Source organism: Oncorhynchus mykiss, chromosome 12, assembly GCF_013265735.2.
Source record: "Oncorhynchus mykiss isolate Arlee chromosome 12, USDA_OmykA_1.1, whole genome shotgun sequence".
Taxonomy (NCBI): domain Eukaryota; kingdom Metazoa; phylum Chordata; class Actinopteri; order Salmoniformes; family Salmonidae; genus Oncorhynchus; species Oncorhynchus mykiss.
In genome coordinates this window covers 377,381-397,973 of record NC_048576.1, presented here as the reverse complement: position 1 = coordinate 397,973, position 20,593 = coordinate 377,381, and the positions used below count along the sequence as shown (strand labels likewise).

Here is a 20,593-nt window from a genome sequence, read left to right as displayed (position 1 = left end):
CGTTTCGGTCAATTCTATGAATGCTATAACCCGGTAGCTAATCTATTCCATATAACCCTTTAAATTAGTAATGGATAATAGGAGAATAACAAGTGGGCGTGCGTGTGATTATTCATCTTCCCCATTAGAAGATTATTATCATTAGTTGATATTTTATTGTTTTGTTATTATTATACAGAAATAAAATAAAACACGAATGACAGCCTCTCGTTGACCAAAAGTAATTGAAACAGGCAGTTTGACAGGCGGCTAAATAATCCAGTCAACTCGAAGGACCGCAAAATATAAACGTCAGAGTTTACGTTCTGCCAGCGGTGGGCGGAAGTTGCGGAACTTCATACCGCATTTCGCCTGCGTTTTCCGAGTACTGGAGTTTTGGTATTTCTTTACACACTACCTTATGTATCATTCTTAAACATTACATTGATAGAAACTACGGCAACTCTCAAACAACACTAGTAGTAGCTAGGTCTTTCCCCAACAGGCTAGTTATGTTTGCTAGTTAGCCTGTATCGTTGGTCTGTTTGCTCACCCTGTTGCAGCTCTGACTTCTCTTCAGCTTTGCTTTAGATACGGTGGCAACCAGAATAAAGCCTACCGGTTGATTGAGCTACTATATTTATTTCCTAGTGTTCTTAATTATACAGAGAACCTTTATCCAAATAAGGCCGATGTACGATGATTATACACACCCCCATCTTCCCCATGTTTTCCTAGCTTTACCCTGCCACCACTATGTTAGTTACACAAACCCCCTGCATGGAGCGCAAACTCAGCTGTGTAATCCCCTATTATTTAGAGATGTGGATTGTATATTGCTCTGTGTGTGTATATATATATATAACCCTATATATATATATATATATATGTATATATATATATATATATATATGTATATACAGAGAACCTTTATATATACACACAGTGATTTGTCCTTGAGCATGCTTTTGCGGCACAGTCGATAGCGCGCCTCGGGCTAGAAGGTCGAGGGTTCGAGACCTGCTCCCTGCTGTTTCATTACATTGGTGTCAGAAGTGGGATCGGACCTCGCATCCACGACAGTGCGTGTGCTTGGCCGGTGAGCGTGTTCCTGTAAAACGTAGAGTCGCAAGCTAGCGCGAGGACGCGCTCCTTGAATTTGAATTTAGCCCCGTTGTGTTTAATCCACTACGGTAGTTTTGAACTACCGTTCAAAAGTTTGGGGTCACTTAGAAATGTAATTTAGAAAAAAAAGAAAATCAGCATTTTGTCCATTAAAATAACATCAACTTGATCAGAAATTCAGTGTAGACATTGTTAATGTTGTAAATGACTATTGTAGCTGGAAAAGGAAGATTTTTAAAATTGAATATCTACATAGGTGTACAGAGGCCCATTATCAGCAACCATCACTCCTGTGTTCCAATTGCACATTGTGTTAGCTAATCCAAATGTATAATTTTAAAAGGCTAATTGATCATTAGAAAATCCTTTTGCAATTATGTTAGCACAGCTGAAAACTTGTTATGATTAAAGAAGCAATAAAACGGGCCTTTAGACTAGTTTAGTATCTAGAGCATCAGCATTTGTGGGTTCGATTACTACAAATGCTGATGCTCCAGATACTCAACTAATTGAATAGGATCTCTATGTGCATGGATTTATCTCTATCAATAATGGTGTATATATACAGTACATAGGTACCTGGTATCATGGCGACCAGACGGGCTCTGAAGGCAGTGCTGATTGACCTGAGTGGAACCCTCCATGTAGAAGACACAGCCGTGCCTGGAGCACAGGACGCACTCCACAGGTCAGTCTGCCCAGAGCCCTGTTATCCTTGTTATTCAGTACTCACCCAGCCACTTTGTCCTAAGTTGCTCACACAACCCTCTGGTTACATCTGAAAGTAAGAAGTCACAAATACGTCTAAGATTTTCTTTCTGCAGCATGCCTCAGTCCCCATATTCAGTACTCACCCAGTCCTCAATTCTGTGAGTTTCTTCTGAAGTCACACGGTCTCTATGTTTGGGGTTTATACACTAGGTTGCGTCAGGCCTCTGTAGCGGTGAAGTTTGTGACCAACACCACTAAGGAGTGTAAGAGGAACCTTGTGGAGCGTCTCCACAGTCTGAACTTTGACATCCAGGAGCAGGAGATCTTCACGTCCCTGACAGCAGCCAGGAGCCTCGTGGAGCAGAGACAACTACGCCCCCTACTGCTGGTGGCGGACAGTGCACTGGAGGACTTCTCAGGTGAGAGCCAGGGCTAGATGAGGCAGAGCAGATTGCAAGCTAACTTACATTTAGCTTCCCAATGGAGCTGTATGGACCCTGGTCAGAAGTAGTGCACTGTATAGGGCATATGGTGCCATTTGAGATGCGGGTGTAGCTTTAACTCTATAAAGCTCTATCCATGTTGTGCTGCAGGTATGGAGACATCCGAACCCAACGCTGTGGTGATAGGCTTAGCTCCAGACCACTTCAACTACCAGACGCTCAACAAAGCATTCAGGTAAACCGCTGAGTCAGTCCTCATACTGTAACCCCCCCTGTTGTTGTAATGGTGAAAGGTTAACATTAGAGGTCGACCAATTATGATTTTTCAACGCCGATACCGATTATTGGAGGACAAAAAAAGCCGATACCGATTAATCGGCCGATTTAAAAATAATAATAATAATACTTTTTTTTTTTTATAATAAAAAAGTATTTACACACACACATTTTTGTAATAATGACAATTGCAACAATACTCAATGAACACTTTTATTTTAACTTAATATAATACATATTATGGGTTTTTGGATGTTTGTTCTTAAGGTGATTCCACAGGTTGGTGGTATTTTTTGATTTAGCCGTTGCTGACCCCATGCTTACATCTTTATCACAAATAAGACACCTTGCTTTCCCTGGTGCCAATTCCGTTAAATAGTCTGGTGCTCTGCTTTTCTCTGCCATCTGTAACACACACACACACACACACACAGAAACAGCTCTGAAGTGACAATGATACTGAAGAGTCTGCTTAGGAGACAAATACTCTCAACTGTTTGAATAAAAATAGAGTTTAAGTTACCTGTGATGAATGTTGAAAACATAATTTCTATATGCAGGAATTCCTATTTTAATAATGGGCATGGTAAGAATTGACTACCAAAGTGCGAGTCATAATTCCCATGACACCTTCTAGCAAAATCTGAAAAGCGGTTCCTTCATTCATTTATTCCATAGGATATTTTTATATTCACTTAAAATAAGGTCTGTGTTTCGTGTCGGCTTACACCACCTTGCCAATTTTATAACTGTGTAGATATCCATAGGACAAGGTAACTCTGATCAATATTGTCTAAATATAAGTGACGATAAAAAAAATGTAGAAAAAATGAAAATATGTTGACAAACGTTACCTTATCCTAGTGAGATTTACACGGGTATCAAAATGCAAGACATTCTCTATGGAAGACATGAACAGAGGCGGTTTAAGCCTGCACGAAACACAAACCTAATTTGAAGTAGATCAAGACATTCTCTATGGAAGACATGAACAGAGGTGGTTTAAGCCTGCACGAAACACAGACCTTATTGGAAGTAGATCAAGACATTCTCTATGGAAGACATGAACAGAGGCGGTTTAAGCCTGCACGAAACACAAACCTAATTTGAAGTAGATCAAGACATTCTCTATGGAAGACATGAACAGAGGTGGTTTAAGCCTGCACGAAACACAGACCTTATTGGAAGTAGATCAAGACATTCTCTATGGAAGACATGAACAGAGGCGGTTTAAGCCTGCACGAAACGCAGACCTAATTTGAAGTAGATCAAGACATTCTCTATGGAAGACATGAACAGAGGCGGTTTAAGCCTGCACGAAACACAGACCTCATTTGAAGTAGATCAAGACATTCTCTATGGAAGACATGAACAGAGGCGGTTTAAGCCTGCACGAAACACAGACCTAATTTGAAGTAGATCAAGACATTCTCTATGGAAGACATGAACAGAGGTGGTTTAAGCCTGCACGAAACACAGACCTTATTGGAAGTAGATCAAGACATTCTCTATGGAAGACATGAACAGAGATGGTTTAAACCTGCACGAAACACAAACCTTATTTGAAGTAGATCAAGACATTCTCTATGGAAGAAATGAACGGTAAAATAATGAAGGAACCCCTTTCAAGTTCAGCCGCAAGTTATTACAGGAATTATAACGCGTCGACTATTTCTCTCTAAACCATATACCTTTGACTATTATGAGCCTGCTGCTGCCTACCACCCCTCAGTCAGACTGCTATATCAAATATCAAATCATAGACTAACTATAAACACACAGAAATACGTACCTTAGGTCAAATCCGGAAACTATCACCTCGAAAACAAAACGTTTATTCCGTTCCGTATTTTATCTAACGGGTGGCATCCATGAGTCTAAATATTCCTGTTACATTGCACAACCTTCAATGTCATAATTACGTAAAATTCTGGCAAATTAGTTCGCAAAGAGCCAGGCAGCCCAAACTGTTGCATATACCCTGACTCTGCGTGCAATGAACGCAAGAGAAGTAGAGAAGTGACACAATTTCACCTGGTTAATATTGCCTGCTAACCTGGATTTCTTTTAGCTAAATATGCAGGTTTAAAAATATATACTTGTGTATTGATTTTAAGAAAGGCATTGATGTTTATGGTTAAGTACACGTTGGAGCAACGACAGTCGTTGATTGATTGTTTTTTATAAGATAAGTTTAATGCGAGCTAGCAACTTACCTTGGCTTACTGCATTCGCGTAACAGGCAGGCTCCTCGTGGAGTGCAATGTAATCAGGTGGTTAGAGCGTTGGACTAGTTAACTGTAAGGTTGCAAGATTGGATCCCCCGAGCTGACAATGTAAAAATCTGTCGTTCAGAACATTCCTAGGCCGTCATTGAAAATAATAAAGGTGTAAAAAAAATTCAAAAATCGGCGCCCAAAAATACCGATTTTTGATTGTTATGAAAACTTGAAATCGGCCCTAATTAATCGGCCATTCCGATTAATCGGTCCACCTCTAGTTAGCATGTCTTAGGACTATGATCTTATCTAGATAACGTGTGAAATGAATGAGTCCAACGCTTTGTCGAGACAAGGCCAAATCCCCGTCATCAGCGTGAAGAAAAGATGGTGAAAAGGGGGAGGAGGGTGGGGTGTCTTGTAAGAATTTGTAAGACGAGGGGCGGGGTTGTGTGTCTATTTGTCAATAACTGTTGGCGATATCTAATATTTAAAAAGCCTCACGCTTTGAACACACCAACAGCGTCATTGCATTTTGGTACACTAGAATGACATTCATTTCCAATGAAATGCTGCGTTTGCCTTGCAGCATTGTATTGCAGAGGAATTTGCAGTGCGTTCGGTGTGGTGCATACATTGGATTTATCGAACGTATGCGTCAAACTGTATGTGTAGACGGCTTGACAGAAATTGTAGCAGAAGGTGAGTGTTGAACTTTTGTTGCAGACATATCCAGATGATGCTGCATACTATTTTGCGCAATGACGCTGTCGGTGTGTTAGAAGCATCAAGTTATTGATTGCCTGAGGTATAATACCTCATGATAAGCTGTAGACCAGACTATCGCCAAGAGAGTTCTCATCTATATTATTTGTAGCCTTCTATTTCCACCACAAACCGATGCTGGCACTAAGACGGCACTCAAGGCCTTAAGCAAACAAGAGATGCTCATCCAGAAGCGTCGCTCCTCGTGGGACTTTAATGCAGGCGAACTGGGGATGCACCAATTTGATTTTTTTTACCGATGTCCAATATTTTCCTTGCCAAAAGACCTGATGCCGATATTTAAAATTTGAGCGACCTTTTAAGTATTCTAGTTCAGTTAAACAGTTGAAACACTCACACACTGACCAAAAGTTATTTTGTTGTCATTTACGTATGTCCCCATTACCAGTAAAACATAAAAAAAATATATATTTCACTTACTTGCTGTGCTGTTTCGTTGTTCAGTCGTTTCATTCTCCACCAGGATTTCATCATACATGTTAAGCGTTGAAGTTTCAGCTCTGTCCGTGGCCTCTTCTGTCGTGGGTCCTCTTCCTCGTTGCGCACTGTAACTGTGTCCATTTCCATCCATTTCACGTAAACATTGTTTTTTGTCTGCATCGAAGTAGTGATCCTTGTACCTAGCATCGAGCATGGTGGCGACACAGTAAAGAGAGAATGCCTGTTAAAGAAGTAGTGGTCCTTGTACCTAGCATTGAGCATGGTGGAGACACAGTAAAGAGGCTCAGAGAGAATGCCTGTTAAAGAAGTAGTGATCCTTGTACCTAGCATCGAGCATGGTGGAGACACAGTAAAGAGGCTCAGAGAGAATGCCTGTTAAAGAAGTAGTGGTCCTTGTACCTAGCATCGAGCATGGTGGAGACACAGTAAAGAGGCTCAGAGAGAATGCCTGTTAAAGAAGTAGTGATCCTTGTACCTAGCATCGAGCATGGTGGAGACACAGTAAAGAGGCTCAGAGAGAATGCCTGTTAAAGAAGTAGTGATCCTTGTACCTAGCATCGAGCATGGTGGAGACACAGTAAAGAGGCTCAGAGAGAATGCCTGTTAAAGAAGTAGTGGTCCTTGTACCTAGCATCGAGCATGGTGGAGACACAGTAAAGAGGCTCAGAGAGAATGCCTGTTAAAGAAGTAGCGGTCCTTGTACCTAGCATCGAGCATGGTGGTGACACAGTAAAGAGGCTCAGAGAGAATGCCACCGAATCACTAGTTCACAGCCTCTAGTAGAGTACTTTTCCAAGTTAACCCCACGGTCTGTTGGCAGATTAGTTGAGCAGGTGTTTCAATGCCATGACAGAGGGTATCACGTCTGCTGCAGACACAGTTGATGAGCTTATTTCTCCAGTCAGTTATTTGAATTGACCTAGGAGTGTGTTCATGTTTCCAAGTTTTATACATGTTCTCAAATGCCACCAGCGGTATGAGAACCAGCACATTCTTGACCTTGCAATACGGCTTTCGTCAGTACGAAATCCTCGTCGACCCACTGTGCTGTCAGACTCAGCATGCTCATGGGACTGACATCGCTGGTCCAGATGTCAGTCGTGAAGCTAATAGCAGTGACGCCCATAGAAAGTAGCTAATAGATGTGTTTCAACAATACTGTGTAACTCCGGTAGCTGCCCCCAGGTGGTAAGGGTAGGCAACAACACCTCCCTCTGCAACTGGATCCTAGACTTCCTGATGGGCCGCCCCCAGGTGGTGAGTGTAGGCAACAACACCTCCCTCTGCAACTGGATCCTAGACTTCCTGATGGGCCGCCCCCAGGTGGTGAGGGTAGGCAACAACACGTCTGCCACGCTGATCCTCAACCCTGGGGCCCCTCAGGGGTGCGTGCTTAGTCACCTCCTGTATTCCCTGTTCACCCACGACTTTGTGGCCAAACACGACTCCAACACCATCATTAAGTTTGCTGACGACCCAACAGTGGTAGGCCAACAACAATGTGAAAGCCTATAGGGAGGAGGTCAGAGACCTGGCAGTGTTGAGCCAGGACAACAACCTCTCCCTCAATATGAGCAAGAACAAGGAGCTGATTTTGGACTATAGGAAAAGGAGGGCCGAACAAGCCCCCATTAACATTGACGGGGCTGAAGTGGAGCAGATCGAGTTTCAAGTTCCTTGGTGTCCACATCACCAGCAAACTATTATGGTCCAAACACACCAAGACAGTTGTGAATAGGGCACGACAACACATTTTCCCCCTCAGGAGACTGGAAGGCCCAAAAAATTGTCAATGACTCTAGTCACCCCAGTCACAGACTGTTCTCTCTGCACGGCAAGCGGTACTAGAGTGCCAAGTCTCGGACCCCCAAGCCATAAGACTGCTGAACAATTAATCCAATGGCCACCTGGACTATTTACATTGACCACCCCCGTCCCTTTGTTTTTACACTGCTGCTACTCGCTGTTTATTATCTATGCGTAGTCACGTTACAAATGACCTCAACTAACCTGTACCCCCACACATTGACTCGGTACCGTTATCCCCTGTGCCTCGTTATTGTTATGTCAATATCTTGTTACTGTTTGATTTTTAGATTTTTTTTTAACTTCAGTTTATTCCAGTAAATATTTTCTTAACTATTTCTTGAACTGCATTGTTGGTTAAGGGCTTGTAAGTAAACATTTCATGGTAAGGTTGTATACCTGTTGTATTCAGCGCAAGTGACAAATACAATTTGATTTTATTTGAAAAATATTTGTTTTTTGGGGGGGTTGTATTTAATTAGAATACCCATTAGCGGTTGCAAAAGCAGCAGCTACTCTTCCTGGATTCCACACAAACATGAAACAATACAGAACATCATTAGATAAGAACAGCTCAAGGACAGAACTACATACATTTTTAAAAGGCACACACAGCCTACATTTTTTTAAATGTATTTCTCCTTTATTTAACCAGGTAGGCCAGTTGAGAACAAGTTCTCATAAAGCAAAAATAAAGCAATACAGTACGACAAAAATATCTATGCATACACACAAACTATCTATGTCAAATAGGGGAGAGGTGTTGCTTCATCTGTTTTTTTTAAACCAGGTTTGCTGTGTATTTGAGCAATATGAGATGAAAGGAGGTTCCATGCAATAAGGGCTCTATAGTACAGTATGTTTTCTTGAATTTGTTTTGGATTTGGGGACTGTGAAAAGACCCCAGGTGACCAGACCCCTCTGGTGGGATAAGTGTGTGTGTCAGAGCTGTGTGTAAGTTGACTATGCAAACAATTTGGGATTTTCAACACAATGTTTCTTTTAAAGATAAGTGATGCAGTCAGTCTTTCCTCAACTCTTAGCCAGGAGAGACTGGCTGGCATGCATAGTATTTATATCAGCCCTCTGATTACAATGAAGAGCAGAATGTGCTGCTCTGTTCTGGGCTCAGATGCAGCTTAACTAGGTCTGTCCTTGCAGCACTGGACCACACGACTGGACAATAATCAAGATTAGACAAAACTAGAGCCTGCAGACCTTGCTTTTTGGAGTGTGGTGTCAAAAAAGCAGAGCATCTCTTTATTATGGCCAGACCTCTCCCCATCTCTTTATTATGGCCAGACCTCTCCCCATCTCTTTATTATGGCCAGACCTCTCCCCATCTCTTTATTATGGCCAGACCTCTCCCCATCTCTTTATTATGGCCAGACCTCTCCCCATCTCTTTATTACGGACAGACCTCTCCCCATCTCTTTATTACGGACAGACCTCTCCCCATCTCTTTATTACGGACAGACCTCTCCCCATCTTTTTATTATGGCCAGACCTCTCCCCATCTCTTTATTACGGACAGACCTCTCCCCATCTTTTTATTATGGCCAGACCTCTCCCCATCTTTTTATTATGGCCAGACCTCTCCCCATCTTTTTATTATGGCCAGACCTCTCCCCATCTTTTTATTATGGCCAGACCTCTCCCCATCTTTTTATTATGGCCAGACCTCTCCCCATCTTTTTATTATGGCCAGACCTCTCCCCATCTTTTTATTATGGCCAGACCTCTCCCCATCTTTTTATTATGGCCAGACCTCTCCCCATCTCTTTATTACGGACAGACCTCTCCCCATCTTTTTATTATGGCCAGACCTCTCCCCATCTTTTTATTATGGCCAGACCTCTCCCCATCTTTTTATTATGGCCAGACCTCTCCCCATCTTTTTATTATGGCCAGACCTCTCCCCATCTTTTTATTATGGCCAGACCTCTCCCCATCTTTTTATTATGGCCAGACCTCTCCCCATCTTTTTATTATGGCCAGACCTCTCCCCATCTTTTTATTATGGCCAGACCTCTCCCCATCTCTTTATTTTTTTTTAATTTTTTTTATTTATTTTTTTATTTCACCTTTATTTAACCAGGTAGGCTAGTTGAGAACACCTTTATTTAACCAGGTAGGCTAGTTGAGAACACCTTTATTTAACCAGGTAGGCTAGTTGAGAACAAGTTCTCATTTGCAACTGCGACCTGGCCAAGATAAGGCATAGCAGTGTGAACAGACAACACAGAGTTACACATGGAGTAAACAATTAACAAGTCAATAACACAGTAGAAAAAAAGGGGAGTCTATATATACATTGTGTGCAAAAGGCATGAGGTAGGCAAATAATTACAATTATGCAGATTAACACTGGAGTGATAAATGATCAGATGGTTATGTACAGGTAGAGATATTGGTGTGCAAAAGAGCAGAAAAATAAAAATAAATAAATAAAAACAGTATGGGGATGAGGTAGGTGAAAATGGGTGGGCTATTTACCAATAGACTATGTACAGCTGCAGCGATCGGTTAGCTGCTCAGATAGCAGATGTTTGAAGTTGGTGAGGGAGATAAAAGTCTCCAACTTCAGCGATTTTTGCAATTCGTTCCAGTCACAGGCAGCAGAGAACTGGAACGAAAGGCGGCCAAATGAGGTGTTGGCTTTAGGGATGATCAGTGAGATACACCTGCTGGAGCGCGTGCTACGGATGGGTGTTGCCATCGTAACCAGTGAACTGAGATAAGGCGGAGCTTTACCTAGCATGGACTTGTAGATGACCTGGAGCCAGTGGGTCTGGCGACGAATATGTAGCGAGGGCCAGCCGACTAGAGCATACAAGTCGCAGTGGTGGGTGGTATAAGGTGCTTTAGTGACAAAACGGATGGCACTGTGATAAACTGCATCCAGTTTGCTGAGTAGAGTGTTGGAAGCAATTTTGTAGATGACGTCGCCGAAGTCGAGGATCGGTAGGATAGTCAGTTTTACTAGGGTAAGTTTGGCGGCGTGAGTGAAGGAGGCTTTGTTGCGGAATAGAAAGCCGACTCTTGATTTGATTTTCGATTGGAGATGTTTGATATGGGTCTGGAAGGAGAGTTTAGAGTCTAGCCAGACACCTAGGTACTTATAGATGTCCACATATTCAAGGTCGGAACCATCCAGGGTGGTGATGCTGGTCAGGCGTGCGGGTGCAGGCAGCAAACGGTTGAAAAGCATGCATTTGGTTTTACTAGCGTTTAAGAGCAGTTGGAGGCCACGGAAGGAGTGCTGTATGGCATTGAAGCTCGTTTGGAGGTTAGATAGCACAGTGTCCAAGGACGGGCCGGAAGTATATAGAATGGTGTCGTCTGCGTAGAGGTGGATCAGGGAATCGCCCGCAGCATGAGAAACATCATTGATATATACAGAGAAAAGAGTCGGCCCGAGAATTGAACCCTGTGGCACCCCCATAGAGACTGCCAGAGGACCGGACAGCATGCCCTCCGATTTGACACACTGAACTCTGTCTGCAAAGTAATTGGTGAACCAGGCAAGGCAGTCATCCGAAAAACCGAGGCTACTGAGTCTGCCGATAAGAATACGGTGATTGACAGAGTCGAAAGCCTTGGCAAGGTCTATGAAGACGGCTGCACAGTACTGTCTTTTATCGATGGCGGTTATGATATCGTTTAGTACCTTGAGCGTGGCTGAGGTACACCCGTGACCGGCTCGGAAACCAGATTGCACAGCGGAGAAGGTACGGTGGGATTCAAGATGGTCAGTGACCTGTTTGTTGACTTGGCTTTCGAAGACCTTAGATAGGCAGGGCAGGATGGATATAGGTCTGTAACAGTTTGGGTCCAGGGTGTCGCCCCCTTTGAAGAGGGGGATGACTGCGGCAGCTTTCCAATCCTTGGGGATCTCAGACGATATGAAAGAGAGGTTGAACAGGCTGGTAATAGGGGTTGCGACAATGGCGGCGGATAGTTTCAGGAATAGAGGGTCCAGATTGTCCAGCCCAGCTGATTTGTACGGGTCCAGGTTTTGCAGCTCTTTCAGGACATCTGCTATCTGGATTTGGGTAAAGGAGAACCTGGAGAGGCTTGGGCGAGTAGCTGCGGGGGGGGGGGAGCTGTTGTCCGAGGTTGGAGTAGCCAGGCGGAAGGCATGGCCAGCCGTTGAGAAATGCTTGTTGAAGTTTTCGATAATCATGGATTTATCGGTGGTGACCATGTTACCTAGTCTCAGTGCAGTGGGCAGCTGGGAGGAGGTGCTCTTGTTCTCCATGGACTTTATTACGGACAGACCTCTCCCCATCTCTTTATTACGGACAGACCTCTCCCCATCTCTTTATTACGGACAGACCTCTCCCCATCTCTTTATTATGGCCAGACCTCTCCCCATCTCTTTATTACGGACAGACCTCTCCCCATCTCTTTATTACGGACAGACCTCTCCCCATCTCTTTATTACAGGACAGACCTCTCCCCATCTCTTTATTATGGCCAGACCTCTCCCCATCTCTTTATTATGGCCAGACCTCTCCCCTTCTCTTTATTAGACAGACCTCTCCCCATCTCTTTATTACGGACAGACCTCTCCCCATCTCTTTATTACGGACAGACCTCTCCCCATCTCTTTATTATGGCCAGACCTCTCCCCATCTCTTTATTACAGGACAGACCTCTCCCCATCTCTTTATTACAGGACAGACCTCTCCCCATCTCTATATTACAGGACAGACCTCTCCCCATCTCTTTATTACGGACAGACCTCTCCCCATCTCTTTATTACGGACAGACCTCTCCCCTTCTCTTTATTACGGACAGACCTCTCCCCATCTCTTTATTACGGACAGACCTCTCCCCTTCTCTTTATTAGACAGACCTCTCCCCATCTCTTTATTACGGACAGACCTCTCCCCATCTCTATATTACAGGACAGACCTCTCCCCATCTCTATATTACAGGACAGACCTCTCCCCATCTCTTTATTACGGACAGACCTCTCCCCATCTCTTTATTACGGACAGACCTCTCCCCATCTCTTTATTACGGACAGACCTCTCCCCATCTCTTTATTACGGACAGACCTCTCCCCTTCTCTTTATTAGACAGACCTCTCCCCATCTCTTTATTACGGACAGACCTCTCCCCATCTCTATATTACAGGACAGACCTCTCCCCATCTCTATATTACAGGACAGACCTCTCCCCATCTCTTTATTACGGACAGACCTCTCCCCATCTCTTTATTACGGACAGACCTCTCCCCATCTCTTTATTACGGACAGACCTCTCCCCATCTCTTTATTACGGACAGACCTCTCCCCTTCTCTTTATTAGACAGACCTCTCCCCATCTCTTTATTACGGACAGACCTCTCCCCATCTCTTTATTACAGACAGACCTCTCCCCATCTCTTTATTATGGCCAGACCTCTCCCCATCTCTTTATTACGGACAGACCTCTCCCCATCTCTATATTACAGACAGACCTCTCCCCATCTCTTTATTACGGACAGACCTCTCCCCATCTCTTTATTACAGGACAGACCTCTCCCCATCTCTTTATTACAGGACAGACCTCTCCCCATCTCTTTATTACGGACAGACCTCTCCCCATCTCTTTATTATGGACAGACCTCTCCCCATCTCTTTATTACGGACAGACCTCTCCCCATCTCTTTATTACGGACAGACCTCTCCCCATCTCTTTATTACAGACAGACCTCTCCTCATCTCTTTACTATGGACAGACCTCTCCCCATCTCTTTATTACGGACAGACCTCTCCCCATCTTTACAACCATTGAATCTATATGATTTGACCATGACAGTTTAAATTACTTGGCGTAACCTTAGACTGTAGTCTCCTCAACTTGTTCAACAGCCACACCATTCATTACCAGATTCAGTTGAGGTCTAGAACTTAGGGAATTATATGTACCAAATACAATGCTTTTAGTTTTAGAGGTGTTCAGGACCAGTTTATTACTGGCCACCGATTCCAAAACAGACTGCAACTCTTTGTTAAGGGTTCCAGTGACTTCGTTAGCTGTGGTTGCTGATGCGTATATGGTTGAATTATCAGCATACATGGACACACATGCTGTGTTTAATGCCAGTGGCAGGTCATTGGTCAAAAGAGTAGAGGGCCCAGAGAGCTACCATGTGGTACACTTCACGTTTGACATTAGAGAAGCTTCCATTAAAGGAAACCCTTTGAGTTCTATTAGATAGCACTGAATCCACGATATGGCACATGTTTTTTCAACAACAGGTTATAGTCAATAATATCAAAGGCTGCGCTGAAATCTAACAGTACAGCTCCTACAATCTTCTTATCAATTTCTTTCAACCAATCATCAGTAATTTGTGTCAGTGTAGTACATGTTGAGTGCCCTTCTCTGTAAGCATGCTGAAAGTCTGTTGTACATTTGTTTACAGAGAAATTGTATTTGGTCAAACACACATTTTTTCCAACAGTTTGCTAAGAGCTGGTAGCAAGCTTATAGGTCTGCTGTTAGAACCAGTAAAGGTCACTTTACCTCTCTTGGGTAGCGGAATTACTTTGTCTTCCCTCCAGGCTTGAGGACAAAGACTTCTAGGCTCAGATTAAAGATATGACAGATAGGAGTGGCTATGGTCAGCCACCATCCTCAGTAGCTTTCCATCTAAGTTGTCAATGCCTGGAGGTTTGACATTATTGATTGAAAACAAAAAAAATTACACCTCTCCCACACTAACTTTACAAAATGCATACTTGCAATGCTTTTCTTTCATTTGTTTTTTAATGCATGAATACAATTGCTCACTGTTCGTTGTTGGCGTTTCCTAAGTTTGCCCACTTTGCCAATTACAGTGCCTTGCGAAAGTATTCGGCCCCCTTGAACTTTGCGACCTTTTGCCACATTTCAAGCTTCAAACATAAAGATATAAAACTGTATTTTTTTGTGAAGAATCAACAACAGGTGGGACACAATCATGAAGTGGAACGACATTTATTGGATATTTCAAACTTTTTTAACAAATCAAAAACTGAAAAATTGGGCGTGCAAAATTATTCAGCCCCCTTAAGTTAATACTTTGTAGCGCCACCTTTTGCTGCGATTACAGCTGTAAGTCGCTTGGGGTATGTCTCTCTCAGTTTTGCACATCGAGAGACTGAAATTTTTTCCCATTCCTCCTTGCAAAACAGCTCGAGCTCAGTGAGGTTGGATGGAGAGCATTTGTGAACAGCAGTTTTCAGTTCTTTCCACAGATTCTCGATTGGATTCAGGTCTGGACTTTGACTTGGCCATTCTAACACCTGGATATGCTTATTTTTGAACCATTCCATTGTAGATTTTGCTTTATGTTTTGGATCATTGTCTTGTTGGAAGACAAATCTCCGTCCCAGTCTCAGGTCTTTTGCAGACTCCATCAGGTTTTCTTCCAGAATGGTCCTGTATTTGGCTCCATCCATCTTCCCATCAATTTTAACCATCTTCCCTGTCCCTGCTGAAGAAAATCAGGCCCAAACCATGATGCTGCCACCACCATGTTTGACAGTGGGGATGGTGTGTTCAGCTGTGTTGCTTTTACGCCAAACATAACGTTTTGCATTGTTGCCAAAAAGTTCAATTTTGGTTTCATCTGACCAGAGCATCTTCTTCCACATGTTTGGTGTGTCTCCCAGGTGGCTTGTGGCAAACTTTAAACAACACTTTTTATGGATATCTTTAAGAAATGGCTTTCTTCTTGCCACTCTTCCATAAAGGCCAGATTTGTGCAATATACGACTGATTGTTGTCCTATGGACAGAGTTAGGGTTAGGGTTAGGGTTAGGGTTAGACAGACAGACCTCTCCCCATCTCTTTATTACGGCCAGACCTCTCCCCATCTCTTTATTACGGACAGACCTCTCCCCATCTTTTTATTACGGACAGACCTCTCCCCATCTCTTTATTATGGACAGACCTCTCCCCATCTCTTTATTACGGACAGACCTCTCCCCATCTCTTAATTACGGACAGACCTCTCCCCATCTCTTTATTATGGCCAGACCTCTCCCCATCTCTTTATTACGGACAGACCTCTCCCCATCTCTTTATTACGGACAGACCTCTCCCCATCTCTTTATTACGGACAGACCTCTCCCCATCTCTTTATTACGGACAGACCTCTCCCCATCTCTTTATTACGGACAGACCTCTCCCCATCTCTTTATTACGGACAGACCTCTCCCCATCTCTTTATTATGGCCAGACCTCTCCCCATCTCTTTATTACGGCCAGACCTCTCCCCATCTCTTTATTACGGACAGACCTCTCCCCATCTCTTTATTACGGCCAGACCTCTCCCCATCTCTTTATTACGGACAGACCTCTCCCCATCTCTTTATTACGGACAGACCTCTCCCCATCTCTTTATTACGGACAGACCTCTCCCCATCTCTTTATTATGGACAGACCTCTCCCCATCTCTTTATTACGGACAGACCTCTCCCCATCTTTTTATTACGGACAGACCTCTCCCCATCTCTTTATTACGGACAGACCTCTCCCCATCTCTTTATTACGGACAGACCTCTCCCCATCTCTTTATTACGGACAGACCTCTCCCCATCTCTTTATTACGGCCAGACCTCTCCCCATCTCTTTATTACGGACAGACCTCTCCCCATCTCTTTATTATGGCCAGACCTCTCCCCATCTCTTTATTACGGACAGACCTCTCCCCATCTCTTTATTACGGACAGACCTCTCCCCATCTCTTTATTACGGACAGACCTCTCCCCATCTCTTTATTATGGCCAGACCTCTCCCCATCTCTTTATTACGGACAGACCTCTCCCCATCTCTTTATTACGGACAGACCTCTCCCCATCTCTTTATTACGGCCAGACCTCTCCCCATCTCTTTATTATGGCCAGACCTCTCCCCATCTCTTTATTACGGACAGACCTCTCCCCATCTCTTTATTACGGCCAGACCTCTCCCCTTCTCTTTATTACGGCCAGACCTCTCCCCATCTCTTTATTACGGACAGACCTCTCCCCATCTCTTTATTACGGCCAGACCTCTCCCCATCTCTTTTTTACGGCCAGACCTCTCCCCATCTCTTTATTACGGACAGACCTCTCCCCATCTCTTTATTACGGACAGACGTCTCCCCATCTCTTTATTACGGACAGACCTCTCCCCATCTCTTTATTACGGACAGACCTCTCCCCATCTTTTTATTACGGACAGACCTCTCCCCATCTCTTTATTACGGACAGACCTCTCCCCATCTCTTTATTACGGACAGACCTCTCCCCATCTCTTTATTACGGACAGACCTCTCCCCATCTCTTTATTATGGCCAGACCTCTCCCCATCTCTTTATTACGGACAGACCTCTCCCCATCTCTTTATTATGGCCAGACCTCTCCCCATCTCTTTATTATGGCCAGACCTCTCCCCATCTCTTTATTACGGACAGACCTCTCCCCATCTCTTTATTACAGGACAGACCTCTCCCCATCTCTTTATTACAGGACAGACCTCTCCCCATCTCTTTATTACAGACAGACCTCTCCCCATCTCTTTATTACGGACAGACCTCTCCCCATCTCTTTATTACAGGACAGACCTCTCCCCATCTCTTTATTACAGACAGACCTCTCCCCATCTCTTTATTACGGACAGACCTCTCCCCATCTCTTTATTACAGACAGACCTCTCCCCATCTCTTTATTACGGACAGACCTCTCCCCATCTCTTTATTACAGGACAGACCTCTCCCCATCTCTTTATTACAGGACAGACCTCTCCCCATCTCTTTATTACGGACAGACCTCTCCCCATCTCTTTATTATGGACAGACCTCTCCCCATCTCTTTATTACGGACAGACCTCTCCCCATCTCTTTATTACGGACAGACCTCTCCCCATCTCTTTATTACAGACAGACCTCTCCTCATCTCTTTACTATGGACAGACCTCTCCCCATCTCTTTATTACGGACAGACCTCTCCCCATCTTTACAACCATTGAATCTATATGATTTGACCATGACAGTTTAAATTACTTGGCGTAACCTTAGACTGTAGTCTCCTCAACTTGTTCAACAGCCACACCATTCATTACCAGATTCAGTTGAGGTCTAGAACTTAGGGAATTATATGTACCAAATACAATGCTTTTAGTTTTAGAGGTGTTCAGGACCAGTTTATTACTGGCCACCGATTCCAAAACAGACTGCAACTCTTTGTTAAGGGTTCCAGTGACTTCGTTAGCTGTGGTTGCTGATGCGTATATGGTTGAATTATCAGCATACATGGACACACATGCTGTGTTTAATGCCAGTGGCAGGTCATTGGTCAAAAGAGTAGAGGGCCCAGAGAGCTACCATGTGGTACACTTCACGTTTGACATTAGAGAAGCTTCCATTAAAGGAAACCCTTTGAGTTCTATTAGATAGCACTGAATCCACGATATGGCACATGTTTTTTCAACAACAGGTTATGGTCAATAATATCAAAGGCTGCGCTGAAATCTAACAGTACAGCTCCTACAATCTTCTTATCAATTTCTTTCAACCAATCATCAGTAATTTGTGTCAGTGTAGTACATGTTGAGTGCCCTTCTCTGTAAGCATGCTGAAAGTCTGTTGTACATTTGTTTACAGAGAAATTGTATTTGGTCAAACACACATTTTTTCCAACAGTTTGCTAAGAGCTGGTAGCAAGCTTATAGGTCTGCTGTTAGAACCAGTAAAGGTCACTTTACCTCTCTTGGGTAGCGGAATTACTTTGTCTTCCCTCCAGGCTTGAGGACAAAGACTTCTAGGCTCAGATTAAAGATATGACAGATAGGAGTGGCTATGGTCAGCCACCATCCTCAGTAGCTTTCCATCTAAGTTGTCAATGCCTGGAGGTTTGACATTATTGATTGAAAACAAAAAAAATTACACCTCTCCCACACTAACTTTACAAAATGCATACTTGCAATGCTTTTCTTTCATTTGTTTTTTAATGCATGAATACAATTGCTCACTGTTCGTTGTTGGCGTTTCCTAAGTTTGCCCACTTTGCCAATTACAGTGCCTTGCGAAAGTATTCGGCCCCCTTGAACTTTGCGACCTTTTGCCACATTTCAAGCTTCAAACATAAAGATATAAAACTGTATTTTTTTGTGAAGAATCAACAACAGGTGGGACACAATCATGAAGTGGAACGACATTTATTGGATATTTCAAACTTTTTTAACAAATCAAGAACTGAAAAATTGGGCGTGCAAAATTATTCAGCCCCTTTACTTTCAGTGCACCCCACATAGCCCACATAGCCTTGTTCCTCTCTAGGTTTCTTCCTAGGTTTTGGCCTTTCTAGGGAGTTTTTCCTAGCCACCGTGCTTCTACACCTGCATTGCTTGCTGTTTGGGGTTTTAGGCTGGGTTTCTGTACAGCACTTTGAGATATCAGCTGATGTACGAAGGGCTATATGAATAAATTTGATTTGAATTTGATTTGATAGAGAGACACCACTGTCCTCAACAATACTCCCACTGGCGTTGGTCTTTGTCATGGTAGCAACGTAGGCTACGCTGTTACTCCTCGCAGTTCCAGACAGGGCAGGTCACAGGGAAGGTTGAACACAACAAACAGCAGGGATCTAGAAACCCGGGACAATCCGCAGTCCTGGGAGTAAAGTCAGTGTGTCTATGTATGTGGAAATCTCAACACTATACACGTCAGCTACAGCGACTGAAATGACTGCAACAAAGAGCTGTACTTAGTTTCAGAGTGGGTGGCAAGGGAGAAGTTAGTCACAATACTTTTAGTTTTTAAAATATTTATATTTGGGACACATCATTGACTAAACCTCAACTAAATAATGTGGAAACTGTAGAAGTTGAAGTGACTAAACTGCTTGGAGTAACCCTGAATTGTAAACTCATGTTCAAATCATATTGATACAACAGAGGGACTTGGGAAAATTGCAATTGTCTCAGAACAAGGCAGACACCCATGCAAACCCCACAAGACATGCCACCAGAGGTCTGTTTAAACTACTAACACACAGCTCAGACACCCATGCACACCCCACAAGACATGCCACCAGAGGTCTGTTTAAACTACTAACACACAGCTCAGACACCCATGCACACCCCACAAGACATGCCACCAGAGGTCTGTTTAAACTACTAACACACAGCTCAGACACCCATACATACCCCACAAGACATGCCACCAGAGGTCTGTTTAAACTACTAACACACAGCTCAGACACCCATGCATACCCCACAAGACATGTCACCAGAGGTCTGTTTAAACTACTAACACACAGCTCAGACACCCATGCATACCCCACAAGACATGCCACCAGAGGTCTCTTCACAGTCCCCAAGTCCAGAACAGACTATGGGAGGCGCACAGTATTACATAGAGCCATGACTACATGGAACTCTATTCAACATCAGGTAACTGATGCAAGCAGATAAAAAAAGTTAAAAAAACAGATAGAAAAACACCTTGTGGAACAGCGTGGACTGTGAAGAGACACACATAGGCACAGACACATGCATACACACACATGATAACATGTTCTGAATGTATTGTAATGTTCTTGTAAAATTCTAGAACTGCCTTCTTTTTTCCAGACCCCAAGAAGAGTAGCTGCTGGCTCGACAGCAGCTAATGGGGATCGATAATAAATACAAATCTTTGATCATCTGTACATTTCTCACTCATTCAGGATTATCCGTAGTCATGGTAGCATCCACATTAATGTAGAAATGTTTAGAAATATATTATATTGTTATTTACAGTAAAAGTGACAAATGACAATACATACTTTTTTCTCTGTT

The 20,593-nt window shown here is 43.4% G+C and overlaps 1 protein-coding gene across 3 annotated transcripts in view; it reads left to right on the top strand.

The window, feature by feature from the left end:
- The first annotated feature begins 267 nt into the window (after positions 1–267).
- The window catches only part of hdhd2 (haloacid dehalogenase-like hydrolase domain containing 2), a 34,447-nt gene continuing 14,121 nt past the window's right edge, over positions 268–20,593 (top strand). Inside the window, exons 1-4 of one of the 3 annotated variants that reach the window (XM_021622530.2) lie at positions 268–364; positions 1,673–1,792; positions 2,026–2,234; positions 2,409–2,493. In XM_021622530.2, the coding sequence (XP_021478205.1) occupies positions 1,692–1,792; positions 2,026–2,234; positions 2,409–2,493 (395 nt within the window). In that variant the 5' untranslated portion in view covers positions 268–364; positions 1,673–1,691. Of the gene's footprint in view, positions 379–1,017; positions 1,079–1,672; positions 1,793–2,025; positions 2,235–2,408; positions 2,494–20,593 lie in introns of those variants that run through there. The other 2 variants (XM_021622529.2, XM_021622531.2) reach the window with 2 other exon arrangements.